The 21,722-nt window shown below is 38.9% G+C and overlaps 1 protein-coding gene across 1 annotated transcript in view; it reads left to right on the top strand.

Annotated features, from left to right (window-relative positions):
• The window catches only part of POLR2B (RNA polymerase II subunit B), a 49,128-nt gene that overhangs the window by 20,529 nt on the left and 6,877 nt on the right, over positions 1-21,722 (top strand). The window contains exons 8-18 of the mRNA XM_070396069.1: positions 265-461; positions 631-750; positions 2,445-2,631; positions 5,870-6,013; positions 6,254-6,393; positions 6,494-6,605; positions 10,238-10,392; positions 11,114-11,312; positions 11,641-11,809; positions 18,928-19,024; positions 20,060-20,154. Coding sequence (XP_070252170.1) covers positions 265-461; positions 631-750; positions 2,445-2,631; positions 5,870-6,013; positions 6,254-6,393; positions 6,494-6,605; positions 10,238-10,392; positions 11,114-11,312; positions 11,641-11,809; positions 18,928-19,024; positions 20,060-20,154 — 1,615 coding nt within the window. The remainder of the gene's footprint in view (positions 1-264; positions 462-630; positions 751-2,444; positions 2,632-5,869; positions 6,014-6,253; positions 6,394-6,493; positions 6,606-10,237; positions 10,393-11,113; positions 11,313-11,640; positions 11,810-18,927; positions 19,025-20,059; positions 20,155-21,722) is intronic.

The raw sequence follows: 21,722 nt of genomic DNA, 5'->3' as shown, positions 1-21,722 counted from the left end.
ATTAAAATATAAAAAATAAACACTATTTTTATAGTGGAATTATTTGTATTTTTCTGGAAAGTGTTGATTAATGGATTTTGTTAGAGATCTTGATATCTAAAGTGTCTTCAAAGTCTAAGATTTTTTTTATTCCTTGATTTTCTAAAAATATTTGCATAATCAATTAGGTTCATCGGGATAGTTAACATCTTATAAATTAACAGTTAACTTATTTTTAAACTGAAAGTATGAATTTTAAAGTAACTTATTTAAATTATCTGATAGGTTAAACCTTCTCTCGATGAAGCTTTTGTCATCCAAGAACAGAATGTTGCACTAAATTTCATTGGTTCAAGAGGTGCAAAGCCTGGTGTCACTAAAGAGAAAAGAATTAAATATGCAAAAGAAGTCTTACAGAAAGAAATGCTCCCTCACGTTGGTGTCAGTGATTTTTGTGAGACCAAAAAAGCTTATTTCTTGGGGTATGTTAAATTTCATTGTTTTAAGTTCTTTGCAAAATATGTATTTGAGATAAAGCTTTCCTTAAAGCCCAAAATGTCAAACATGATGTTTTTAATAAATGAATTTTTTAAAAATCCCAAAACCATGTTTTTCCTTTTTCTCACCTTTTCTTTTTGTTTTTTGTTAAAGGTATATGGTGCATAGGTTACTTCTGGCAGCTTTGGGTAGAAGAGAATTAGATGACAGAGATCACTATGGAAACAAAAGATTGGATCTTGCTGGACCACTACTTGCATTCTTGTTTAGAGGGTAAGGAATTATAAGATGATATTATTAAAAGTAGAGAGATTTCACTTTGATTGGCATTGTACGTGGAAGTGCTAAACTATCATTCATATTGGGTGCATGTGAAGTTAACTATGTTCTCTTTGCCACTTGCCCAGATTCAGTTTTGCTTCATGTCTAAGAATTTTAAGTTTGTGAGGACAATTTATTATAGTCCTCGCTTACTACATTTTCTCTATTCCTCTGGTAGTTTTGCAAGGCATTTGAAAAAGCTTAATTACTACTTTCAATTTTTGAAGGCTGATATTAGAACTTTTGTTATTCCTGTTTTGTATTTTATAAAAACACAAAGGCTGCAGGGAACTCTATCAAAATATTAGCAGTGGTTGTCTCACAGTATTGGGGTCATATGTGATTTCTGTTTTATTGTAAATGTTTTATACTTGCCGTAATGAACATACATTTTTATAATTGGAAACAAGTTATTTTAAAAATAAAATATGTAGACAGTTTAATAAAAGTAAGATTTTAGCAATGTTTTATATATGTTCTGTTATTTAGTGTGTTGCAGATTAGTATTTGTTATCATCCCGCTAAAGAACCTCTTGACACTCTGCCCCACAATTGCTCTCCCCATATATGCTTATGTTCTGTATGTACATCTATGATCCTATCTAATAATAGAGAAACATGGTAATTGACCATTCCTTTGCTATGCTGCCCATTGTCTAATCAGTGTGATATGCAAATTAACCACCAACAAAGATGGCGGCTAATTTGCATACTGCAGGCAGGGCGGGCTAAGCCCTGCCTCCAGTGGCGACCCCCGTGTGCGGCCCTGGGTGGCGGGACAGTGTGGCCGTGATCGTGATCAGAAAGCCGGGCCGCAGGCAAGGCGACTCCCTGGGACCCAGAAGCCGTCCTGCCTGGGGCCTGTGATCGTGATCATGATCGGAAAGCCGGGCCGCAAGCAAGGCAGCACCCCGGGACCCAGGAGCCACCTTTCCTGCAGCCCATGATCCTGATCGTGATAGGCACGTCGGGCCGCAGGCAAGGCGGCCCCCTGGAACCCGGGAGCCGGTTGGTGAGGTCTGCAGGCGAGGCAGCGATCAAGCTATGAGGGGGAGGAAGGAGCTACAGGAGCAGCTCTGGCCGGAGACTGAAGACTTCCACCAGAGCGAGGAGCAAAGTCTGAAGTCTCCAGTTGCAGTGAAGACTGTGTCCAGAGCGAAGATGGAAGGCGGTGGCCAGAGTGAAGGTCTGGGTCCCGGGTGCAAGAGGAAAACTGGTGCTGGCAGCCAGGAGAAAGAAGGCCTATTGCACGAATCTTCATGCAGCGGGCCTCTGGTTTATACGTAAAAAGAATAATAACACCTCTCTCTCGCTCTCTAGACCAGCGGTTCTCAACCTGTGGGTCGTGACCCCTTTGGGGTCAAACGACCCTTTCACAGGGGTCGCCTAAGACCATCGGAAAACACATATAATTACATATTGTTTTGTGATTAATTGCTATGCTTTAATTATGTTCAATTTGTAACAGTTAAATTGGGGGTCACCACAACATGAGGAACTGTATTAAAATGTCGCTGCATTAGGAAGGTTGAGAACCACTGCTCTAGACCAACCACTTTTTGTCCCCTAATGGGCAATATTGTCCCTGTTGAGAATGTATGCTGTAGACCTTCATATGTTAAAAATAGTACCATTTTATTTGGCAGCATGTTTAAGAATTTGCTTAAAGAAGTACGGATCTATGCACAGAAGTTTATTGATCGAGGAAAGGATTTTAACTTGGAGTTGGCAATTAAAACAAGGATTATATCTGATGGCCTAAAATACTCTTTAGCTACTGGAAACTGGGGTGACCAAAAGAAAGCTCATCAAGCCAGAGCTGGAGTATCTCAGGTAAAGATGCCGACTATGATTACAGGCCTGATTACAAAATGTTATGGGACTAGCAGATTGTTTCATTTGTTGAATATAAATTATTTTGCTTTTTCCCCCAGACTTGGTCAGATGTAAGAGCATTGGAAACTTGAATTATGAAAATGAAATTTTTCTTTTTTTTAAACCTTTATTGTTAAAAGTATTACATATGTCCCCTTTTTTCCCATTGACCCCTTCTAGCCCACCTTTATTCCCCCAGAAATTTTTCTTAAATTAGCTACTACTATTACTAATAGAGACTTAAAGTTTTGGCATGCATCAAAATAGTTAATAAATTAGAGTAGCCATTTGGAAGGTCAGATAGTCCATGTTAGTGAAATTTTTATGTCTTAAAATCTTCATATTAGAAGTTGACCGAGGAAAATATAACACTAATTTCTAACACTGATTTCTTTGTTGGCAGGTCATATGTACAGGGACTGCAATAGCTACTCTTAGATGGAATAATGGGGGAATGTTTCACAAGGCGCTTTAATTTTTTTCTATTTATTTTTCATAGAAGATTGAAAATCTATATGTATATGTCTAGCTTTATGGAACTTTTTCTTTTGGATCTTGGCCTCTGCCTTTTTTTTTTTTTTTTAACTAGCCTGTATCACCTGGTTAATTTGGCATTCAAACACCAACTTCAAGTGCTTGATTCCTAGAAACCCAGAGGCTCTGAGAAATTCTGGGAAGCTTTCCAATAGCAAAGTTAAATTTCTAGTTCCTTTTAATTTAGTAAGGATTTATTGAGTATACTTGGTGTTTGTGATCTTGGATTCACAAACATGAATGAGATACTATTGTAGCTCTCAAGGAGCTCACCATCTATCAGAGGAGACAGAGTCATCTGTACACAGCTCACTAGGCTGGGGGCTGCACTATGCTAAATGCCACGTTGCCAGTTCAGTTCAGTGGATGGTTATTGGAACTGTTGATGAGCCAGGCACTGTGTGACACACTGGAGTTGCACAGATGAATAAAACATGATTCCTGATCTGCAGCAATTTACCATCTGTACTCATAGGTAGATGTAAACAGATAGTTACAACATGGTACAGTAAGTATTATAATGAAGGATGTGCACAACCGCTTTGTGGGAATGCTGCAGAAAAGCACTTAATGCAGCTTGAGAGGGTGAAAAGTCTTTCTTTAGCAAGAAACACCTAGCTGAATCTTGGTAATTGGGAAATAGTCCAAGCCTGGGAGGAGTGGAGAACCAGTGGCTCACAGGAAACTGGGAGAAAATTTCTTGATATCCTGAACAAAGGGATGGAGAAGGGAAAGAGTGTATGTAGGAGGAGCTAGAGCAGTCTAGGATTTTCAACTCCAAGTGGGAGAATCAGGAAGATGGGGTTGGAGAGGGGAGCTGGGAATAGCTCATATAAGGGATTGACCTGTTTAATTTTTGATTTTTAGGTAGAGTCACAGTAATTGGCAGTGTGGAGAAAAGATTTGAGAAGGTTACCCTTGGTGGCAGGAAGATTGTTGCAACAGGCTTAGTGAGAAATAACTAGGGCCTTGAATAGACTATCTTGTAGATGGAGACAAATGTGAGAAATGTTTAGGAAGTGCATTTTGTAAGACTTTGTGATTGATTAGCTAAGTGCGGCTTGGTGGTTGGATGTCGACCTATGAACCAGGGTGTCATGGTTCAGTTCTGGGTCAGGGTGTGTGCCAGTGTTGCAGGCTCGGTCCCCAGTGTAGGGGGTGACAGGTCAGTGATTCTCTCTTATCATTGATGTTTCAGTCTCTCTTCCTCTTACTTCCTCTCTGAAATCAATAAGAAATATATTGAAAAAAGAGAACTCCATAAAGTACAGAAAAGAGAACAGTTCTTCCTGGAAGTGGGTCAGATGGCTTTCGTAGAGGTGGTGACATTGCAGCCAGCAGAGTAGAATGGGGAAGTGCATTTCATTCTGTGGCAATAGCATGGACAAAGGTGTGGAGGTGAGAGGGTGTTGATGAGTTTAGGAGTTTGGGAGACTGGTAGGAGAAGGTCGTTTGGAACTTTGTTGAGAAGAACTTTAATGTCATGCTCCTCTCTAGAGTTGGTGGGGAGCTGTTTTAAAATTGTGTAAATGGGTGAGAGATGTGAACATGTCTGTGTTTTAATCTGTAACTGAGGAGGATAGATCGGAGGGGACATTGCGGGGATTTGTGAGGTGTTGGCAGTAGTATAGGTAAGAGGTAAGGGGCCAATGTGTTTCTGAGACATTGGGAATGGAGGGATTGGGTTTCTGAGAAAATTTGAAAATAAAATTGACAGGATATGTTTATTGGTGTGTAATACCAGGAAGTCAGAGGGAAAACTATTTTGAGATTTCTGGATTGGAAGATTAAGGGAAGGATGATGCCATCAACCATGAGGGGAGACTTAGGAAGAGGGAGGTTTGGGTTGTTGTAGGGCTAGGGAAGATGGTGATTTGTTATTGGGTATATTGAGCTTGGATTGCTTACTCTGTATGCCTCTAAATGTTACCTTATAACAGTGATGGCGAACCTATGACACGCGTGTCAGCGGTGACACGCAAACTCATTTTTTTGTTTGATATTTCTTTGTTAAATGGCATTTAAATATATAAAATAAATATCAAAAATATAAATCTTTGTTTTACTATGGTTGCAAATATCAAAAAAATTCTATATGTGACACGGCACCAGAGTTAAGTTAGGGTTTTTCAAAATGCTGGCACGCCGAGCTCAAAAGGTTCGCCATCACTGCTAAGCATTACCTTGCTTAATATCGTGTAAATTTTGAATCTCCGTGTTGGATTTTGAGGTCTCAGGATGGATTAGGGGTATCTGCTATGGTCAAAGGAATGTGAGTTGATAGCATTTAACACTTACTGAGTGCATGATGTATGCCAAGTACTGTTTTAGGTACTGGGATGCAAGAGAGAATAAAACAAAAAATCCCCACCCTTGTGGAACTAATGACCTAGTGGTTGGAGACAGGCCATAAAGAAAACATTTATGTGGTATGGTGGTATGTAGGAACTTATATTAAATATTTACTATTCCTGTTTAAGTTACGGAGGTTACAGGGTGAACAGGATTATCCAGGGAAAGATGGAGAAAGGAGGGATGGGGTCAGTTTGACGCTCAGTGGATTATCTGTAAAAATATGACTTTTCCTCATTCCAGTATTTGCCAAAAATGTGATAGTTTTACAGAAATGCCCCAACTTTAAAGATTTGCCATTGTGTTGTAGGTATTAAACCGCCTGACGTTTGCATCTACTCTTTCTCACCTGCGTCGTTTAAATTCTCCAATCGGTAGAGATGGCAAGCTGGCAAAGCCAAGACAGTTGCATAATACGTTGTGGGGAATGGTGTGTCCTGCTGAGACCCCAGAGGTAATACATTAAAATTTGTGTTCAGAACAAACAGTCTGCCAATAATTATGTAGGATGTAATTACTTTCAGAGTGAGTTTTTATGTAATCAATCATGTAGTGTGGTTTAGAACTAAGATAATTTTGTTCTTCAAAAGTAGGAGTAAATCCTGAAATCAAATTGAAGGAAAAGTGTCTATGGAAAATAATTTTGGTACTTTTGCTAACGCAGTGTGACTAATACTTCGTTTGTCATTTTAAGGGCCATGCTGTAGGACTTGTGAAGAATTTAGCCCTGATGGCTTATATTTCAGTTGGATCTCAACCTTCTCCAATTCTGGAATTTTTAGAAGAATGGAGTATGGAAAATTTAGAAGAAATTTCTCCTGCAGCTATTGCTGAGTGTGTATAGATGTAATTTTTAAAAAAGCTATTATTAATCTTTGGTTATAGCTTAATATAGAGTTACTAAATGCAAAATGCTTTTGGTTTTGTATTTCAGTGCAACCAAGATTTTTGTTAATGGCTGCTGGGTTGGAATACATAAAGATCCTGAACAACTTATGAACACTCTAAGGAAATTGCGGCGTCAGATGGACATCATTGTGTCTGAAGTAAGAGTCTTTAATTAAGAGGCCAGGATCTGTGGGATTTCTAAACAGGGCATAAGACTAGACAAAAATTATTTTTGTATTGGTGTCTTTCTTTAACTGGTTTCTCTTGTATTGAAACTACATTGTCAAAAGTGTAGGTAATGTTTTGATCTAAATTCAATTAGTAGTAGGTATTGCTTGCTCTAAGGCTTTAGATATATGCTTCTAAAAATTTGACATGTAAATTTAAGTTATTAAATTATATTTTAGAACTCAAATTATATTTTAAAGTAAAAGGAATTTTTTGAGGATCTTTTTGTAAGGCTGACAACAATGCTTTTAAAAGAAATAATCACGCCTGATTCTTTGAATCCAGAAATTCATTCATAAAGAGTGATACACCTCTAACAGATTCTCATATTTAGGTGGGTATTGAAATGCTTTGGGATAAGGATGGATTTAAAAAAAATCATTAAAATATAGTATGTGTACTTTATTACTCTCCAAAATAGGACTTTTGCTTTTAGTGTACTGTATTAGGGATATGGCTCAGGCATTTGAATCTCCCAAATCTACCCTTGGGCTCTGTCTAGGTCCGTGGTCGGCAAACCGCAGCTCGCGAGCCACATGCGGCTCTTTGGCCCCTTGAGTGTGGCCACGAAGTTTCAGTGCGCGCCCGCACGTGGTATTTTGTGGAAGAGCCACACTCACGGGGCCGCAGTTTGCCGACCACTGGTCTAGGTGAAAGTGGATCTGAAGGGAAACTATAGTACACTTAAGGCAATAGCTGGCCATCTTTCTACCTAGCAAAGCAGAGAAGAGAGTTTGGTTGCTCCAGACTTTCCTCTAGAAGGCAGACACCCTAGGTCAGTCAGTGATGGCGAACCTTTTGAGCTCGGTGTGTCAGCATTTTGAAAAACCCTAACTTAACTCTGGTGTCGTGTCACTTATAGAAATTTTTTGATATTTGCAGCCATAGTAAAATAAAAACTTATATTTTTGATATTTACTTTATATATTTAAATGCCATTTAACAAAGAAAAATCAACCAAAAAATGAGTTCACGTGTCCCCTCTGACACTCGTGTCATAGGTTCGCCATCACTGCTCAAGGTTTTGACCCAGGCATTTCACAGCTTGAAGGCAGGAAGAGCATGTTTCATTTGAGAGCAGGCAGGGCTAAGAGAAAGCCTTGGAACCAAAATTGGCTGTATTTTTATGATTGAGAACTTTGTTAATGCCATGTTTTTCTGCTGAGGGCCTCCTTTAGCTTTTCTGTATTCTCTGAGGTAAAATTAAGTTCTTCATGCTGTTTTAGGCCTTTTTACTTTCAATGGGCCCATTCCTTCAACCTGGAGTATTTCTGCTCCCTGTCCCCCAATGGCTCCTCAAAAACAGGCTGAAGGGAGGAGGGTTGCTTATTATTTTTTCAGGTAAATCTCACTTATTCTGCAAAACATATATTAACACTCATCTCTTTCAGGATACCTTACCTGACTTCCCAGTTTGACTTAGATCAAGACAGACATTTTCTATAAAGGGCCAGATATTAAATATTTCAGGCTTTGTTTACCATACAGTGTCTGTTGTGTGTTCAACCCCGCTGTTGTAGTGAAAAGCAGCCACAGATAAAATATGAACGAATAAAACTTTATTTATAAAAACAGATGGCAGGTGAGGGCAGATTTGGCCTGTAGGCTGTTTCCTGACCCCAACATTAAAATGTCTGACTCACTCACTACACTATTAACTCCTCAGAGACAGGAAACATGTCTTACTGTGACTGTTATTTTCCACTCCGAGCATGGGGTCTGACATATAGTAGATCTTTTTTTTTAAAATTTTTATTTCAGAGATGAAGGGAGAGGGACAGTGAGAGAGAAATATCAATGGTGAGAGAGAATCATTAATTGGTTGCCTCCCACACATCCCCTACTGGGGATCGAGCCTGCAACCCAGGCACGTGCCCTTGACTGGAATCAAACCCGGGACCCTTCAGTCCGCAGGCCGACGCTCTATCCACTGAGCCAAACTAGCTAGGGCATATAGTAGATCTTGAAAGTTTATGATTGAGACATTATAAACATTATAAATGGACCTGTGTCCTTGGAGTAGGCACTTTAGAAGTTGTCTGGTACTTTTTCTTTTCCTTCATATTTTCTGATAACCAGAAGTTCTCATTTTACCCCTTTGTATCTTGAATCATCTATTGGGCTTGTTTGGCTTTCCTGTCAGTAGTCCTCTGTATACTACTAAAGAACACCTGTTTCCTTTGGAATGTAAGATACTGCTTGGCCTTTGGGAGGACATGCTCAATTTATGTCCTCCTGGTAAGTTAATAGAGCTATATTCTACTAGGAATTCTCTAAGGATTCAAGGCAGTGCATTGAAAGCAAGGTTTTTTCTGGGACTTGAGAATGCCACTCATGATGTTTTGCTAATAGACACAATGTTTCTCCTCAGATTATTTCCTAAGGACAGGAAGTGGGCTTAAGAGCTTGGAACATTTTCTCTTTATTGGCTTTGACTCTAGTTTTGAGGAACTTGATGTTTTTGATAAAGCTTATATTATTTTTACTATTGTTTTTAAACTGAGTAATCTAGATCTTTTCCTTTCTTAAATAGACCCAATCTTTTCTTTAATAAAAGTATCCAGATGTGATTTCACTTTTTAAAAGTACTTTTGTGGAGAAATCGCAATCTATTTTTCTATTTTTCAACTCATTGGCAATTTATTTCATAGTTGACTTACAAGATTATATACTAGATTTAGGCAATTCACTGAAATCTTTTGACTTATTTTTTAATATATGTATGTGTACTTCAAGTTCTGCAGTGCTTTTAATAATTATTATGATCTTTATTGAAAATTTTTGATATTGTCTAGGAATATATTTTTAGCACTATCCAGTAGAAATATAAAGTTAGCGACATATTCATTTAAAATTTTTTTAGTTGCCATATTATAAAAGTAAAAAACAAGTGAAAATAATTTAAATAGTATATTATTTGATCCGATACATCTAAAACATTAAAATTTCAACATATATTCAAAATGAATATTATTAATGGAAGTTTTTACATTTTTTTTCTGGTACTACCTTTGAAATCCAGTGTGTAGTTTATTCTTACAGTATATCTCATTTCCCATTGGTCACATTTCAGGGGCTCAGTAGTGACATGTGGCTAGCATTGACTACTTGCATTGGATGGCTAGACTGTAAGCCATTTGTCTAATAGGTGACTGGGAGGAGTCTAGCTTATTCCTGGGAAAGTATTGTCAAGGCAATATGAGGCGGGTTATTGAAAGGTTACAGAGTGAAGTATATGTGATTATCAAAGAGGCAAAATAAAAAATTGTCATTTACTAGTGTTTGTGATACCTGAAACAGTTTTTTATTTTACTTTATCTTGCATGACATTATTACCAGATATTGTTGAGGTCTATAATTACCAAGGTTAGATATTTATCCTTTATAAAATTTTACATTATACCTAGACTTTTAATGTATTAAACAATGGTAATCTATTAAGATTTGTCCATTTTTTGGACAATGGGTACTCCAGGAATTCATTAGGAGCTTTATTGCATTTTTGGCTAAGGCTTAATAGAGAAACTAATAGTCCGTGCGATTTTTGTTTTTTTACATCTAGGTTTCTATGATCAGAGATATTCGAGAGAGGGAGATTCGGATCTATACAGATGCAGGTCGTATTTGTAGACCACTTCTGATTGTGGAAAAACAAAAGCTTCTGTTGAAGAAGAGACATATTGATCAATTGAAAGAGAGAGAATATAACAACTACAGGTAAGTACATGCAGTGAGAAAAAAGTTGAGATATTCATATACCATAAAATTAATGATTTTCAAGTATATAGTTCAGTGGTTTTTAGTATATTCACAAGATTGTGCAACCATCACCACTATCTAGTTCCAGAATATTTTCATTGACCCAAAAAGAAACTCTTCATTAGCAGTGATATTTAATAATAAAAATATATCACTCGCCCTTTATTTAATAATAAAAAAATATATATTTTTTTTTAGAGAGGAAGGGAGAGGGAGAGAGAGATAGAAACATCAATGATGAGAGTGAATCATTGATTGGCTGCCTCCTGCGTGCCCCACACTGGGGATTGAGCCCAAAACCCTGGGCATGTACCCTGACCAGGAATTGAATCCTGACCTCCTGGTTCATAGACTAACACTCATCCACTGAGCCAAGCCAGCTGGGCGAGTGATATATTTTTATTATAAAAAAATTCAAACAATATGTGCAATAAAAGCCCCACTTGATACTCTCCTGTACTTGTTAACAATTGGGTGTATATTCCTCCAGACCTTAATCAATGTATTTATATACTAAATCCCTAACCCCCACAAATAATTTCTTTAGAACAAAGCACAACAAACTTAAAATATGAAACCACAGTCTGTTCTATGCTTTTGGAATACTCATTATTAGGTAGAATGCCTAGTTAGTTAAAAGAGTTCAGGAATTAAGGAAATTAAGAGAATTCTTTTTTAGTTGGCAGGATCTTGTGGCCAGTGGGGTAGTGGAATATATTGATACTCTAGAAGAAGAAACAGTGATGTTGGCAATGACTCCAGATGATTTACAAGAGAAAGAAGTAGCTTATTGTTCCACATATACACACTGTGAGATTCACCCATCAATGATTCTTGGTGTCTGTGCATCTATTATTCCATTTCCTGATCATAACCAGGTTGGTAGCCATTTTTAACTTCTTATTTGTGAGGAATTGGGGGAAGTAGAATAAAAGTTAGAGATTAGTGTAATTTTTAAAGAAAAGCCTTTTAATGAAAGGCTGTGAACTCCTATAGAATCAGCACTTAATATGCTTATTCTTGTGCTTCACTGTTAGAAGCCATAATTAGCTATACCAAAGGGTCATCACTTATCTTTCTGAACCACTCCCCCCCCGCCCCCACCGAAACTTTACCAATCCTTCTGGTTTATGTCATAACCTGTAGAGTCTATTCCTTTAGGAGTAATTACATTTTTATTGATTCTATTGTCATTTCTACCTTTAGTCTCCTAGAAACACATACCAGTCTGCTATGGGTAAGCAGGCCATGGGAGTTTATATCACCAACTTTCACGTCCGTATGGATACATTGGCCCATGTTCTCTATTATCCTCAAAAACCACTTGTGACTACACGGTCTATGGAATATCTGCGATTTAGAGAGCTGCCAGCAGGTATGTTTGGTTTTGTCCTACATTTTTTAAGTTCCTGTCATGCTTAAGGCACTTTTCTGGGTGCTTGGGAAGGTTAATAAAATACATATGACATAGTTTCTTTTTCCATGGAATTTATAATGTGGTGGGAAACATGAACACAATTAAATAAAAATGTAAACATGTCAGAAGTGTTATGACGGAGGTATAGGGTCCTTTGGTAGCACAGAGGAAGGAAATGGTTTATTCTTGTTGAAAGTGTAGAGCCAATTTCATGGGGAAGGTAGCATTTCAGACTAAAGTTGATGAAAGGATATTTGAATTTGAGAGAAGGTTTCAGCAGGACCTAGATCCAGGAACACATGAGATCTGGGGACAGTCAGTAGTCATGTCCTTTTAATATGACTGAAGTGTAAGTGCATGTGAGTAAAGCTTGGTCTCACAGTGGGCAGGAGAGCAGGTTGAATTTCATTTGGAGAATGAAGACCTTTTTGAGCAAAGAAGTAATACAATTAGAATTTTTTATTAGGAATATCATGTGGCACTCGTCTGAGAGTAGATCAGAGTCAGATACAGTATTAGCACAGAGGTCTAAGTGAGAAATGATAAGGTCCTAAAAAATGAAAAAGACTAAGGGGTGATACATGTTAGAATACACTTGATAGGACTTGTTGACTGGGTGGATGTGGAACAATGAAGAGGTGGTTCCTGGCTTGGGTGAGCAAGGAGAGAGAGGTACTATTAATAAAGTTGGAGCACATTAGAAGAAGGAAGAAGTTATAGAGGTAATATAAATTCAGTTTTTGACATGTTCATTTTGAGTTGCTACCAGAGTATCTAAGAAATGATCTTCCAATAGTGAGTTGCAAATATGGTTTTAAAGAAAGTCAAATCTAGAGCTGTTAAGTTTTTGATCTATTAATGGTAACTATAGATTACTATGAAATTGCTGAGGTTAAATTCAGAGTTAGAATACAGCCAGAGACAGACAGAACGTTAGGCACCAGGAAAGGAAATCGGGAGAGAGGTTTTGAGATGTAGCTGATAAAGAGGAGAATCAGGAGTTTGCCGGAGGAGATTCTCAAGGAGACCTGGACAACAGGCAAAAGGGTGCAGAGAAGCTTAAGGCTATGAGAGTGTTGAACATCAAAGGAGACAGCATAGTTCTTTGGCACAATTGTCTTGTTAGTATTATGAACAGAATTTTGTCTTTGGGGGTAACATTATTTATTTAATAAAGTGTGCCTTGTAAGTAGTGACTTTAAATTATTAACTACAATCAAGGATCTAACATTTTGATAACAGATTCTCACAAGTTCGAGAATGACTTATTTTTAAAGTCCTCCACAAGGGGTTACCCTTGTTTAGAAAAACAAAATGATAGGTTTTCTACAGTACACTCAGATCGTTGAGCTTACAGTGCTGTGTTTTCTTCAACATTTAGATAACTAGTTTCTCTATCGCTAGAGAAGAAAAGAAATACAACTGAAGGGTTGGATTTGAAATAAAATGTTCCTTTGGTACTGAGATGAAGTGTTGAGGGCATGGCTGGTAGGAACTATATGCCTTTCAGTTCTGTTATTATTTCATGCTTTAATCATGTTATCTATTTTAAAAGCCTTTATTTTGAGATAATTTCAAACTTAAAGAAAAGTTGTAATACAAATAGCTCCTATATACTCTTCATCCAGATCTCCTAGTTCACATTTTACCACATTTGCCTTGTTCTTCCCCTTTCCCTCTCTTTCTGAACCATTTGAAAATAAGTTGTAGACATGAAGCCACATCACTCTTTAATTCTTCAATGTATGGTTCTTAAAACAAGGACGACTGCATACTGCAGTCTTCAAAATCAGGTGGTTAACATCGATACCCATTTAGTCAGCAGGCCCTAATGCAAATGTTGCCAGTTGTGCTCTTAATGTCCTGTTTGGGTCTAGGACAGCTGTGGGCAAACTCCGGCCCGTTTGAAATGAATAAAACTAAAAAAAAAAAAAAAGACCGTACCCTTTTATGTAATGATGTTTACTTTGAATTTATATTAGTTAACACAAACACTCTATCCATGCTTTTGTTCCGGCCCTCTGGTCCAGTTTAAGAACCCATTGTGGCCCTCGAGTCAAAAAGTTTGCCCACCCCTGGTCTAGGATCTAATTTAGGACTGTGCATTGCAATAGTTGCATGGCTCTTTTGTCTGCTTAATCTGGAACAGTTCCTTAGTCTTTCCTTGTCTCATGACCTTGACGTTTTTGAAGAGTTCAGGCAAGTTACTTTGTACATTATCTCTCAAATTGGGTTTGACTTTTTCCCTCATAATTATATTCAGGTTATGAATTTTTGCAGAATTAGCATGGGAGCGATGCTGTATTCTTAGTGCATCATATCAGAAGGCCCCGTAGTGATTTTAACTTTTATTATGTGGTCAAGATGGTATCTGTCAGGTTTCTCCACTTTTTGTTAAATAAAGTATTTTATATTTTTAGTATGTAATAAGTCTTTTGTGAGGATATACTTTGGGGCAATGTAAATATCCTGTTCCTTGTCCAACTTTCAGCTGTTAGCTTACCATGATTGCTGCCAAATGGTGATTTTCTAATTCCATCATTTCTCCCATTTGGAGGCTGAAATTGTTCCAGATTTTCCAGTGGGAGCATCTTCAAGATGACTCCTTACTATTCTTTTTCTCATTATTCTTTAAGTACTTATTTCCTTACATTTTGCCTCAGCTTGTGCTTTCCTTTCCCTAAATATGGACTCAGCTATTTCTCCTTTTAGTAAGGATAGTATGTAGAAACCAGAATTTGGGTGTGAGGTATACTCCATGTTATTAGAATGTCATCTAGGTTCTCTCAGCTGAAAGAACTAGGAAAAAATATATATGCATATGCCCATACACACCCTGTTTTGTATTTTTTTTAAAAATGTTTTTATTGATTTCAGAGAAAGGAAGGGAGGGGGGAAAGAGGGATAGAAACATCAATGATGAGAGAGAATCATCAGTCGGCTGCCTCCTATACACCCCCTACTGGGGATCAAGCCTGCCACACTGGCATGTGTCCTGACTGGGAATTGAACTCACTGGGAATTGAACCGTGACCTCCTGGTTCATAGGTCAATGCTCAACCACTGAGCCATGCTGGCGGGGCCTTCTCTCATTTTTTAACTTTACTAGAGGCCTGGGCACAACATTCGTGCACAGGGGGTGGGCGGAGAGGGGTGACGGGGGGTCCCTCAGCCCAGCCTGCGCCATTTTCATTCTGAGAGCTGTTGGTTGGACATGTTTAATGCTGCCGCAGAGGCAGGAGAGGCTCCCACCACCACTGTTGCACTTGCCAGCCGTGAGCCCAGCTTCTGGCTAAGTAGCACTCCCCCTGTGGGAGTGCACTGACCACCAGGGAGCAGCTCCTGCATTGAGCGTCTGCCCCCTGGTGGTCAGTGTGTGTCATAGCGACTGGTTGTTCTGCAGCTTGGTTGATTTGCATATTACCTTTTTATTATATAGGATATATCAAAGAGTTGTGAGTTCACACTAGTGTCTCCCATCTCAATCCAACACCATAGTGTTTATTTTAGACTGCATTCTCTGACAGTGAAAAGCCTGGCTCCTATTGTCCTCAATGTATTTACTTCTTTGCTCAGTGTACTGATGGATCCAATCTCCTGACCATCCTGGCTGAATTATTGGATCTGGCCCCTGCCTAACACACCAGCTGGCAGTGGCTAAATTCTGAGCCTTGACCAATGGGAATAGGCTAATCTGTTTATCATAAGGAATGTCTTTTTAAAAAAATATATATTTTTATTGATTTCAGAGGGAGAGAGAGATAGAAATATCAACAATGAATCATTGATTCGTTGTCACCTGCATGCCCCCTACTGGGGATCGAATCCACAGGCCGATGCTCTATCCACTGAGCCAAACCGGCTAGGGCAGGAATGTCTTTTTGATTAGTATCATTCCTATTCCTGTAGAGTACTGTTATCTTGATTTACTAATATACCTTCTGGGAGCAGAGATCCTTGTGACAGAAGTTCACCTTGACTTAAAGTGGGTCGGGATTCAGAGCTGAGGCTTTAAGTGGGTGAGAACAAAGTGGCAGGAAGTGTTTGAACTTGGTTGGCAGGTGGGTTGCAATCCCAGATTTCAAATGTATATAGTCTTTGAGCTGACAGATATTTTTAACAAAGTTATTAATATTTATTGAGCATTCATTTTGTGTGAAACACCATCCAGGGTGCTTTTACACATGTTATTTCTAAGCATCATAAAAGCTTTGTGGTGTTTCTTCACCTGCAAAATGAAAATGATAATAGTACCTACATTATAAAGCTTTGGGGATGATTTAATGGTTAAATCCACTTGAAACTTGTAGCTTAGTGCCTAGCAGTAGGGGAGCAATAAATGTTAGTTGATCGGTAATAGTAGTGGTTATGTCATCTCTGTTTTACAAATGTGGAGACAGGATCAGAAAGGTTATTTGCCTAAAATTACATCACTTAAATATATAAATCCAGAATTTAAACTCTGGCTTATTTTTTTCATTTTTGACCAGATGTGGCCTTGACTTGAAACCCCCACCCCTGCCATCTCCCTTTCTTTTTTTTTTTTTTTAATATTTTATTGATTTTTTACAGAGAGGAAGGGAGAGAGATAGAGAGCCAGAAACATCGATGAGAGAGAAACATCGATCAGCTTCCTCCTGCACACTCCCCACTGGAGATGTGCCTGCAACCCAGGCACACGCCCCTGACCAGAATCGAACCCGGGACCCCTCGGTCCCCAGGCCGACGCTCCATCCACTGAGCCAAACCGGCCTCGGCGCCATCTCCCTTTCTTATGCTCTTTCCTCTTCACTACATTGCTTCTTGATTTTGGACTTTTGAGTGAAGAAAAAAGTGAAGAAAAATTATTTGATACATAATTCAGAAGCTCACTGTTTTTTAGCTAAATTTAGCTGATCTCATACCTGCCTAAATACCGTGGATAAAGGTTGTAGGATGGAGGATGTTGCCTCCTGGGCTGTAGTAGATGTAGCCTGTGCAGGCAATCTAGGGATTGTCACACAAGAGGCAGAAAAGCCTCCCAAGGGCCAAGACAGTGAGCACCATAGGCTGCATAGCTGGAGAAGAGTGGCCACAGCATTGCTCCATGGAAACGTAGGGACATGCTGGGGAAGTCTCATGCCACGTTTCACAAGTGTCACATATCTCGTAGGATCACATCATTTCTACCCAGACCCTGAGATTTCTGAAAATTCTCAATTCTTTCTGGGAACTCTCACTTCCAGAATCCTACATTATGCTGCTTGACGGTATGAGACTTAAAATTATTCTAGTTCTCCCAAAGAGTGCATACAAAAGGATGATGATTAACGTGGATGTTACTAAATTGTTCTTAGAGGAGGAAATAATTTAGATTTCAAGAGGAGTTTTTATTGCACACCTGAGAAGTGACTATTTGACTTTTCTGACCTCTTCTTGACTGCCTGCTACTGGGAGCTTTATCTCTGGCCTTTCCCAGGAAAGACTCAGCTTCCCTGACACTACCCTTCTGTTGGAGAATTTCACTGCCTCCTTCCTCCGTCAGCAGAGGAGTCTATATTTTTCTGCTCCCAGTGTAAATACACCAAGCTATTGAGGCGCTCAGAATAACAAATGTGCTCTTGTTTCTATGATCCTTTTTCCTTGGAGAGCAGACAAGATTATATTTAGCACAAGTATTTAGTGTTATCTGTTAAATGGGTTTGCAATCTCAAATTTGTAAAAGGTTAGGCCAGATTGGTGAGTAGTAGGTGAGTGGAGAGGTTTGCCTTTCTATTGGGTTTAGCTCTATTAAGTTTCAGCTGTGGTTGTGATGTGTATGTGCAGGCCCAGTGATCTGATCAGATCTGATCTTGCAAGAAAAGTTTGAAATCAGCTTTTGTGAGAATCTCTTTTTTAAAATGTTAGGAAGGAATTCAGGTTAAAAACAAACTGGAATCAGCTACCTTGGGCCAGTGTGTAAAACAGCCGGTGGAAAGCTTTCTATGCCATAGCAGCCAGAGCTTTTGAGGAGCAAATGTAGTTTTCAGGGAGGAGGACCTGCCCTTTGCATACATCTCTTTCTCCAGATCCGTTTCTTGTTTGGTTTGGGAATTAGAGACTTGGAGGAGTGTGTCTAAAGTGTCCCAGACCCAGACCAGCAGCACTGCCACCCCTTCCCTGCACTCCACTTGTTTAAACTTACATGCCTGCTGTACACATAAAGGAGTGGTATGTCATTCTATGAGGGGTGGGTTGTTTGAAAATTGAATTTAGCTTTAAGGAAGCTAATATAAAAGATTGATTATTCAGAATTCAGATAAGCTGAACATCCGGTCATCCAGATTTTGGGTTTTTTATATTCTGTGGTCATAGTTTTTATTCCATATTTGAAATGTTTAAGTCACGATATTATGTTCACTATAGCTTTAGAGTGTATTTTCATTTTTGAAAAATCTGATGATTCACAAATATGTGGATTATGTTAATTGAAACCACATTGAATAATCATTCCTTATATTGTAATCTAGTGTGTTTTCAACTTTTTTTCTTCTTGAATACTTGTTTTTTACAGTCTCATCAAAAGTAGTTTTGGCAAAAGCAACTAAGTGTAAGATTGTGGTGGCTAAGATATAATACCATTTTTTTGGTGGTATAGGGAGAGGATCTAGGAGCAGTGTAACACTGGAAAGAGGTAGTACCAGGTTAGATCGAAAACCAGAAATCAGCTTATTGCTTTATAACTTGGATCACCCATAAATTACTTAATTAGTACTTTCTGATAATGAGAATAACAACAAGACCTTCTTTATGGCACAGGATTACTGTGACAATCATGTAACTTGGTTTGGGGAGATACTTTATAAATCTGAGGTAACTTGTATGTATAATCACTAATTATCAGAAAGGATACATTGGGAATGAATGCTCTTAGGATTTGCTTATATTAAATGTTAAGCCATCAGAGTGGTTGCTCACAGATTGCTATTCCATGAGGAATGAATTTTGACAATTACCATGGTGATAACATCTGTGGCAAATATGGTGAAATAAAATTGATGCAATTTTTCTTTGTTTCCCAGATGATGCTTTAATGTTTGTTCTTCAATGCACCACAGGTATCAACTCAATTGTGGCCATTGCATCATACACTGGATATAATCAAGAAGATTCCGTTATCATGAATCGTTCAGCTGTAGACCGAGGCTTTTTCAGGTCAGCTTTTTATAAAAGTTGTCAAACACAGATACAGTGGAAATACTAATATTTTAATAAAAAAAACTTCTCTAAAAATAGGTTTGACTTTTATATGTTCAAACTTTTTTGGTGATTTTGAAGGTCAGGCTGGAAGAAATTTTGATCTGACAGCAGATAAATTTTTCTGTTAAGATACCTAACCTTTTGCCTCAATTCATGAAGTCTGGCAGGCACATGCTTGTGTGGATGCCTGTACAGAGTTTTGTGTGGTGAAATCTATGCCTTACTTCAGAAAGCAGAAGGCCTGGTTGATGGTCATGAACAACTAAAGACACTGCTTCCTGTAGCTCAGGATTTTCAGATGCTAATATTTTGACCCCACCCCCACCCCTTTTGTAAGCAAATAACATGTTTGCATTTAGATAATATAGAAACATCTAAGAAGTAAAAATAAACCTATAATCTTAGGACCATAAATAACTTAAAATTACTATGTGTTTTCTTTTCGATCTTCTTTTCTGTTATGCTGTTATTTTATTAACAAGCAATTTGAAATCCACGGCATATGAAGATTGGTTAAAAAACTGGGAATTTAGAAGAGGATGGATGTGTGTGTGTGTGTGTGTGTGTATGTGTGTGTGTGTGTTTGGTTTCAGAGATAGCACTAGGACCAGAGAGGTGAAATTATAGTTTAATATGTCATAAACTTCTCATTTGCACTACTGGAACAGATCCTGGGTGACCATCTCTGGAGGTCCTATGGAAGGATTCTTATTTTGGGTAGGAGGTTGGACTCAGTGACATTAGGTCCTTCCTGTTCTCACATATAATTCCAGCTATGATCAGGTTATGGGTCAAGTACTACATGTATGACCCATGTGATAGCATTTAGGACTTAACTTTGACCCTTAATATAGTTAAATAACTCTTAACCTCTTTTCATGATTTAGATTATTTCCCAAATACTATCAATTAAGTAAAAATTATTGGTATATTCTTAGTCCTATTATTAGAGGAAAATAGAAGTTACCTTCAGAACTATGTGTTTTTTAGGTCTGTTTTCTATCGATCATACAAAGAACAGGAATCTCAAAAAGGATTTGACCAAGAAGAAGTTTTTGAGAAGCCTACACGTGAAACATGCCAGGGTAAGTGATACTGACATTTAAATTATGGAATTCAAAGTTAACTTAGCATGGTTTTCCTAATTACTTTTTCTGGGGTTTGTCCCCCCCTCCCCCCTTTTAATTTTTTGCGGCATGGGAGTATGTTTTTATGTCATTCTTAGAACTCAGATTTAAGACAATATGTGTGTTTGCCAAAATATTTTGTACCTAGGAGTGGGCTTGATACAAGTTCTTCTGTCCTGGTAGATCCTGCTTTGAGGAGGGTATTTGGAAATCAGAGAGGTTGTGTGATATCATGGGACACACCTCAGCTTCATTTTCACTTGTACTGTGTCCAGTCCCTCAGTTTATGTATTGGCATGGGAACTCCCTCCTCTCTTCACATTGTGGTGTGACCATATTTGTCTAGTCACAGTATTTGTATACATTTAACAAATAAATGAGAGGATACTTAGCCATTTTTTTCTTTCTAAAAACTCAAACTTCTTTTTTGTAGTTGTTACTATTTTCATGGACACCTAAAAAATATGTATACGGTATTATGGATAGAATGTCCTAGGGAAATGGGGTATCTTTGCTTCAATTTTGACTTCAAATAGTATTGCATGAAGTAAAGTGGGTTTTGTTTCCCTAGGCATCTTCCTATTACTCCATTTCCTGGGATGGTTCTATATAATAGTGAATTGGTGTCCCGATTAACTAAGATAACATTTAAAATTTCTGTGGGAGGATGTGTGTAGAGGCCATAGCTATTTTCTCATGTAATATAGAGGTCAGAGGACGGCCACACAGCAGATGGAAAATTTGATTTTTCAGTGCTCAGTCTAGTGCTTTTTAGAGTTCAGAATAGTTTATAATATTTGGAACTAGAGGGCCCGGTGCACAAATTTGTGCATGAGTGGGGTCCCTCGGCCTGACCTGCGGGATGGGGCCGAAACCAGCTCTCCGACATCCCCCGAGGGGTCCTGGATTGCGAGAGGGCGCAGGCCAGGCCAAGGGACCCCACTGGTGCACAATTGGAGCCAGGGATGGACCCAGGAGGTTGGCCAGCCAGGGAGGGACTGCGGAGGGCTCCAGAGCATGTCCGGCCTGTCTTGCTCAGTCCCAATTGGCCAGACCCCAGCAGCAAGCTAACCTACTGGTTGGAGCATCTGTCCCCTGGTGGTCAGTGCACATCATAGCAACTGTTCAACTAGTCGACAGTCTGCCCCTGGTGGTCAGTGCACGTCATGGCAAGTGGTTGAGTGGCCTTAGCATATCATTAGCATATTATGCTTTGATTGAACGGACAACTGGACACTTAGCATATTAGCCTTTTATTATATAGGGTAAGAGTATTATACTAGGGGCCCAGTGCATGAATTTGTGCACCTTGAAAGGAACTATGGGCCACGAGGCTGCGGTGGGCACAGGGGTGGGTCTTGGCCCAATGTCTGCACCCTCACCTGGCCCCTCCCGCCACAGCCCCCGGTACCCTGTCTGCTGGCAGCCCCGCTCCTGCCGCCGCTGCTCCCACACGCTGACGGCACTGGCCTCACTCATGCCTGCTGATGGCACAAAGCGATTGGGGCCGGCGCCAGCAGCGGGTA

The sequence above is a fragment of the Myotis yumanensis genome, unplaced genomic scaffold (assembly GCF_028538775.1).
Source record: "Myotis yumanensis isolate MYYU_CA2020_CCGP unplaced genomic scaffold, mMyoYum1.0.hap1 SCAF_1, whole genome shotgun sequence".
NCBI classification, from domain to species: Eukaryota; Metazoa; Chordata; class Mammalia; order Chiroptera; family Vespertilionidae; genus Myotis; species Myotis yumanensis.
The sequence above is the reverse complement of the archived record's forward strand: the minus strand, read 5'-3'. Positions and strand labels throughout refer to the sequence as shown.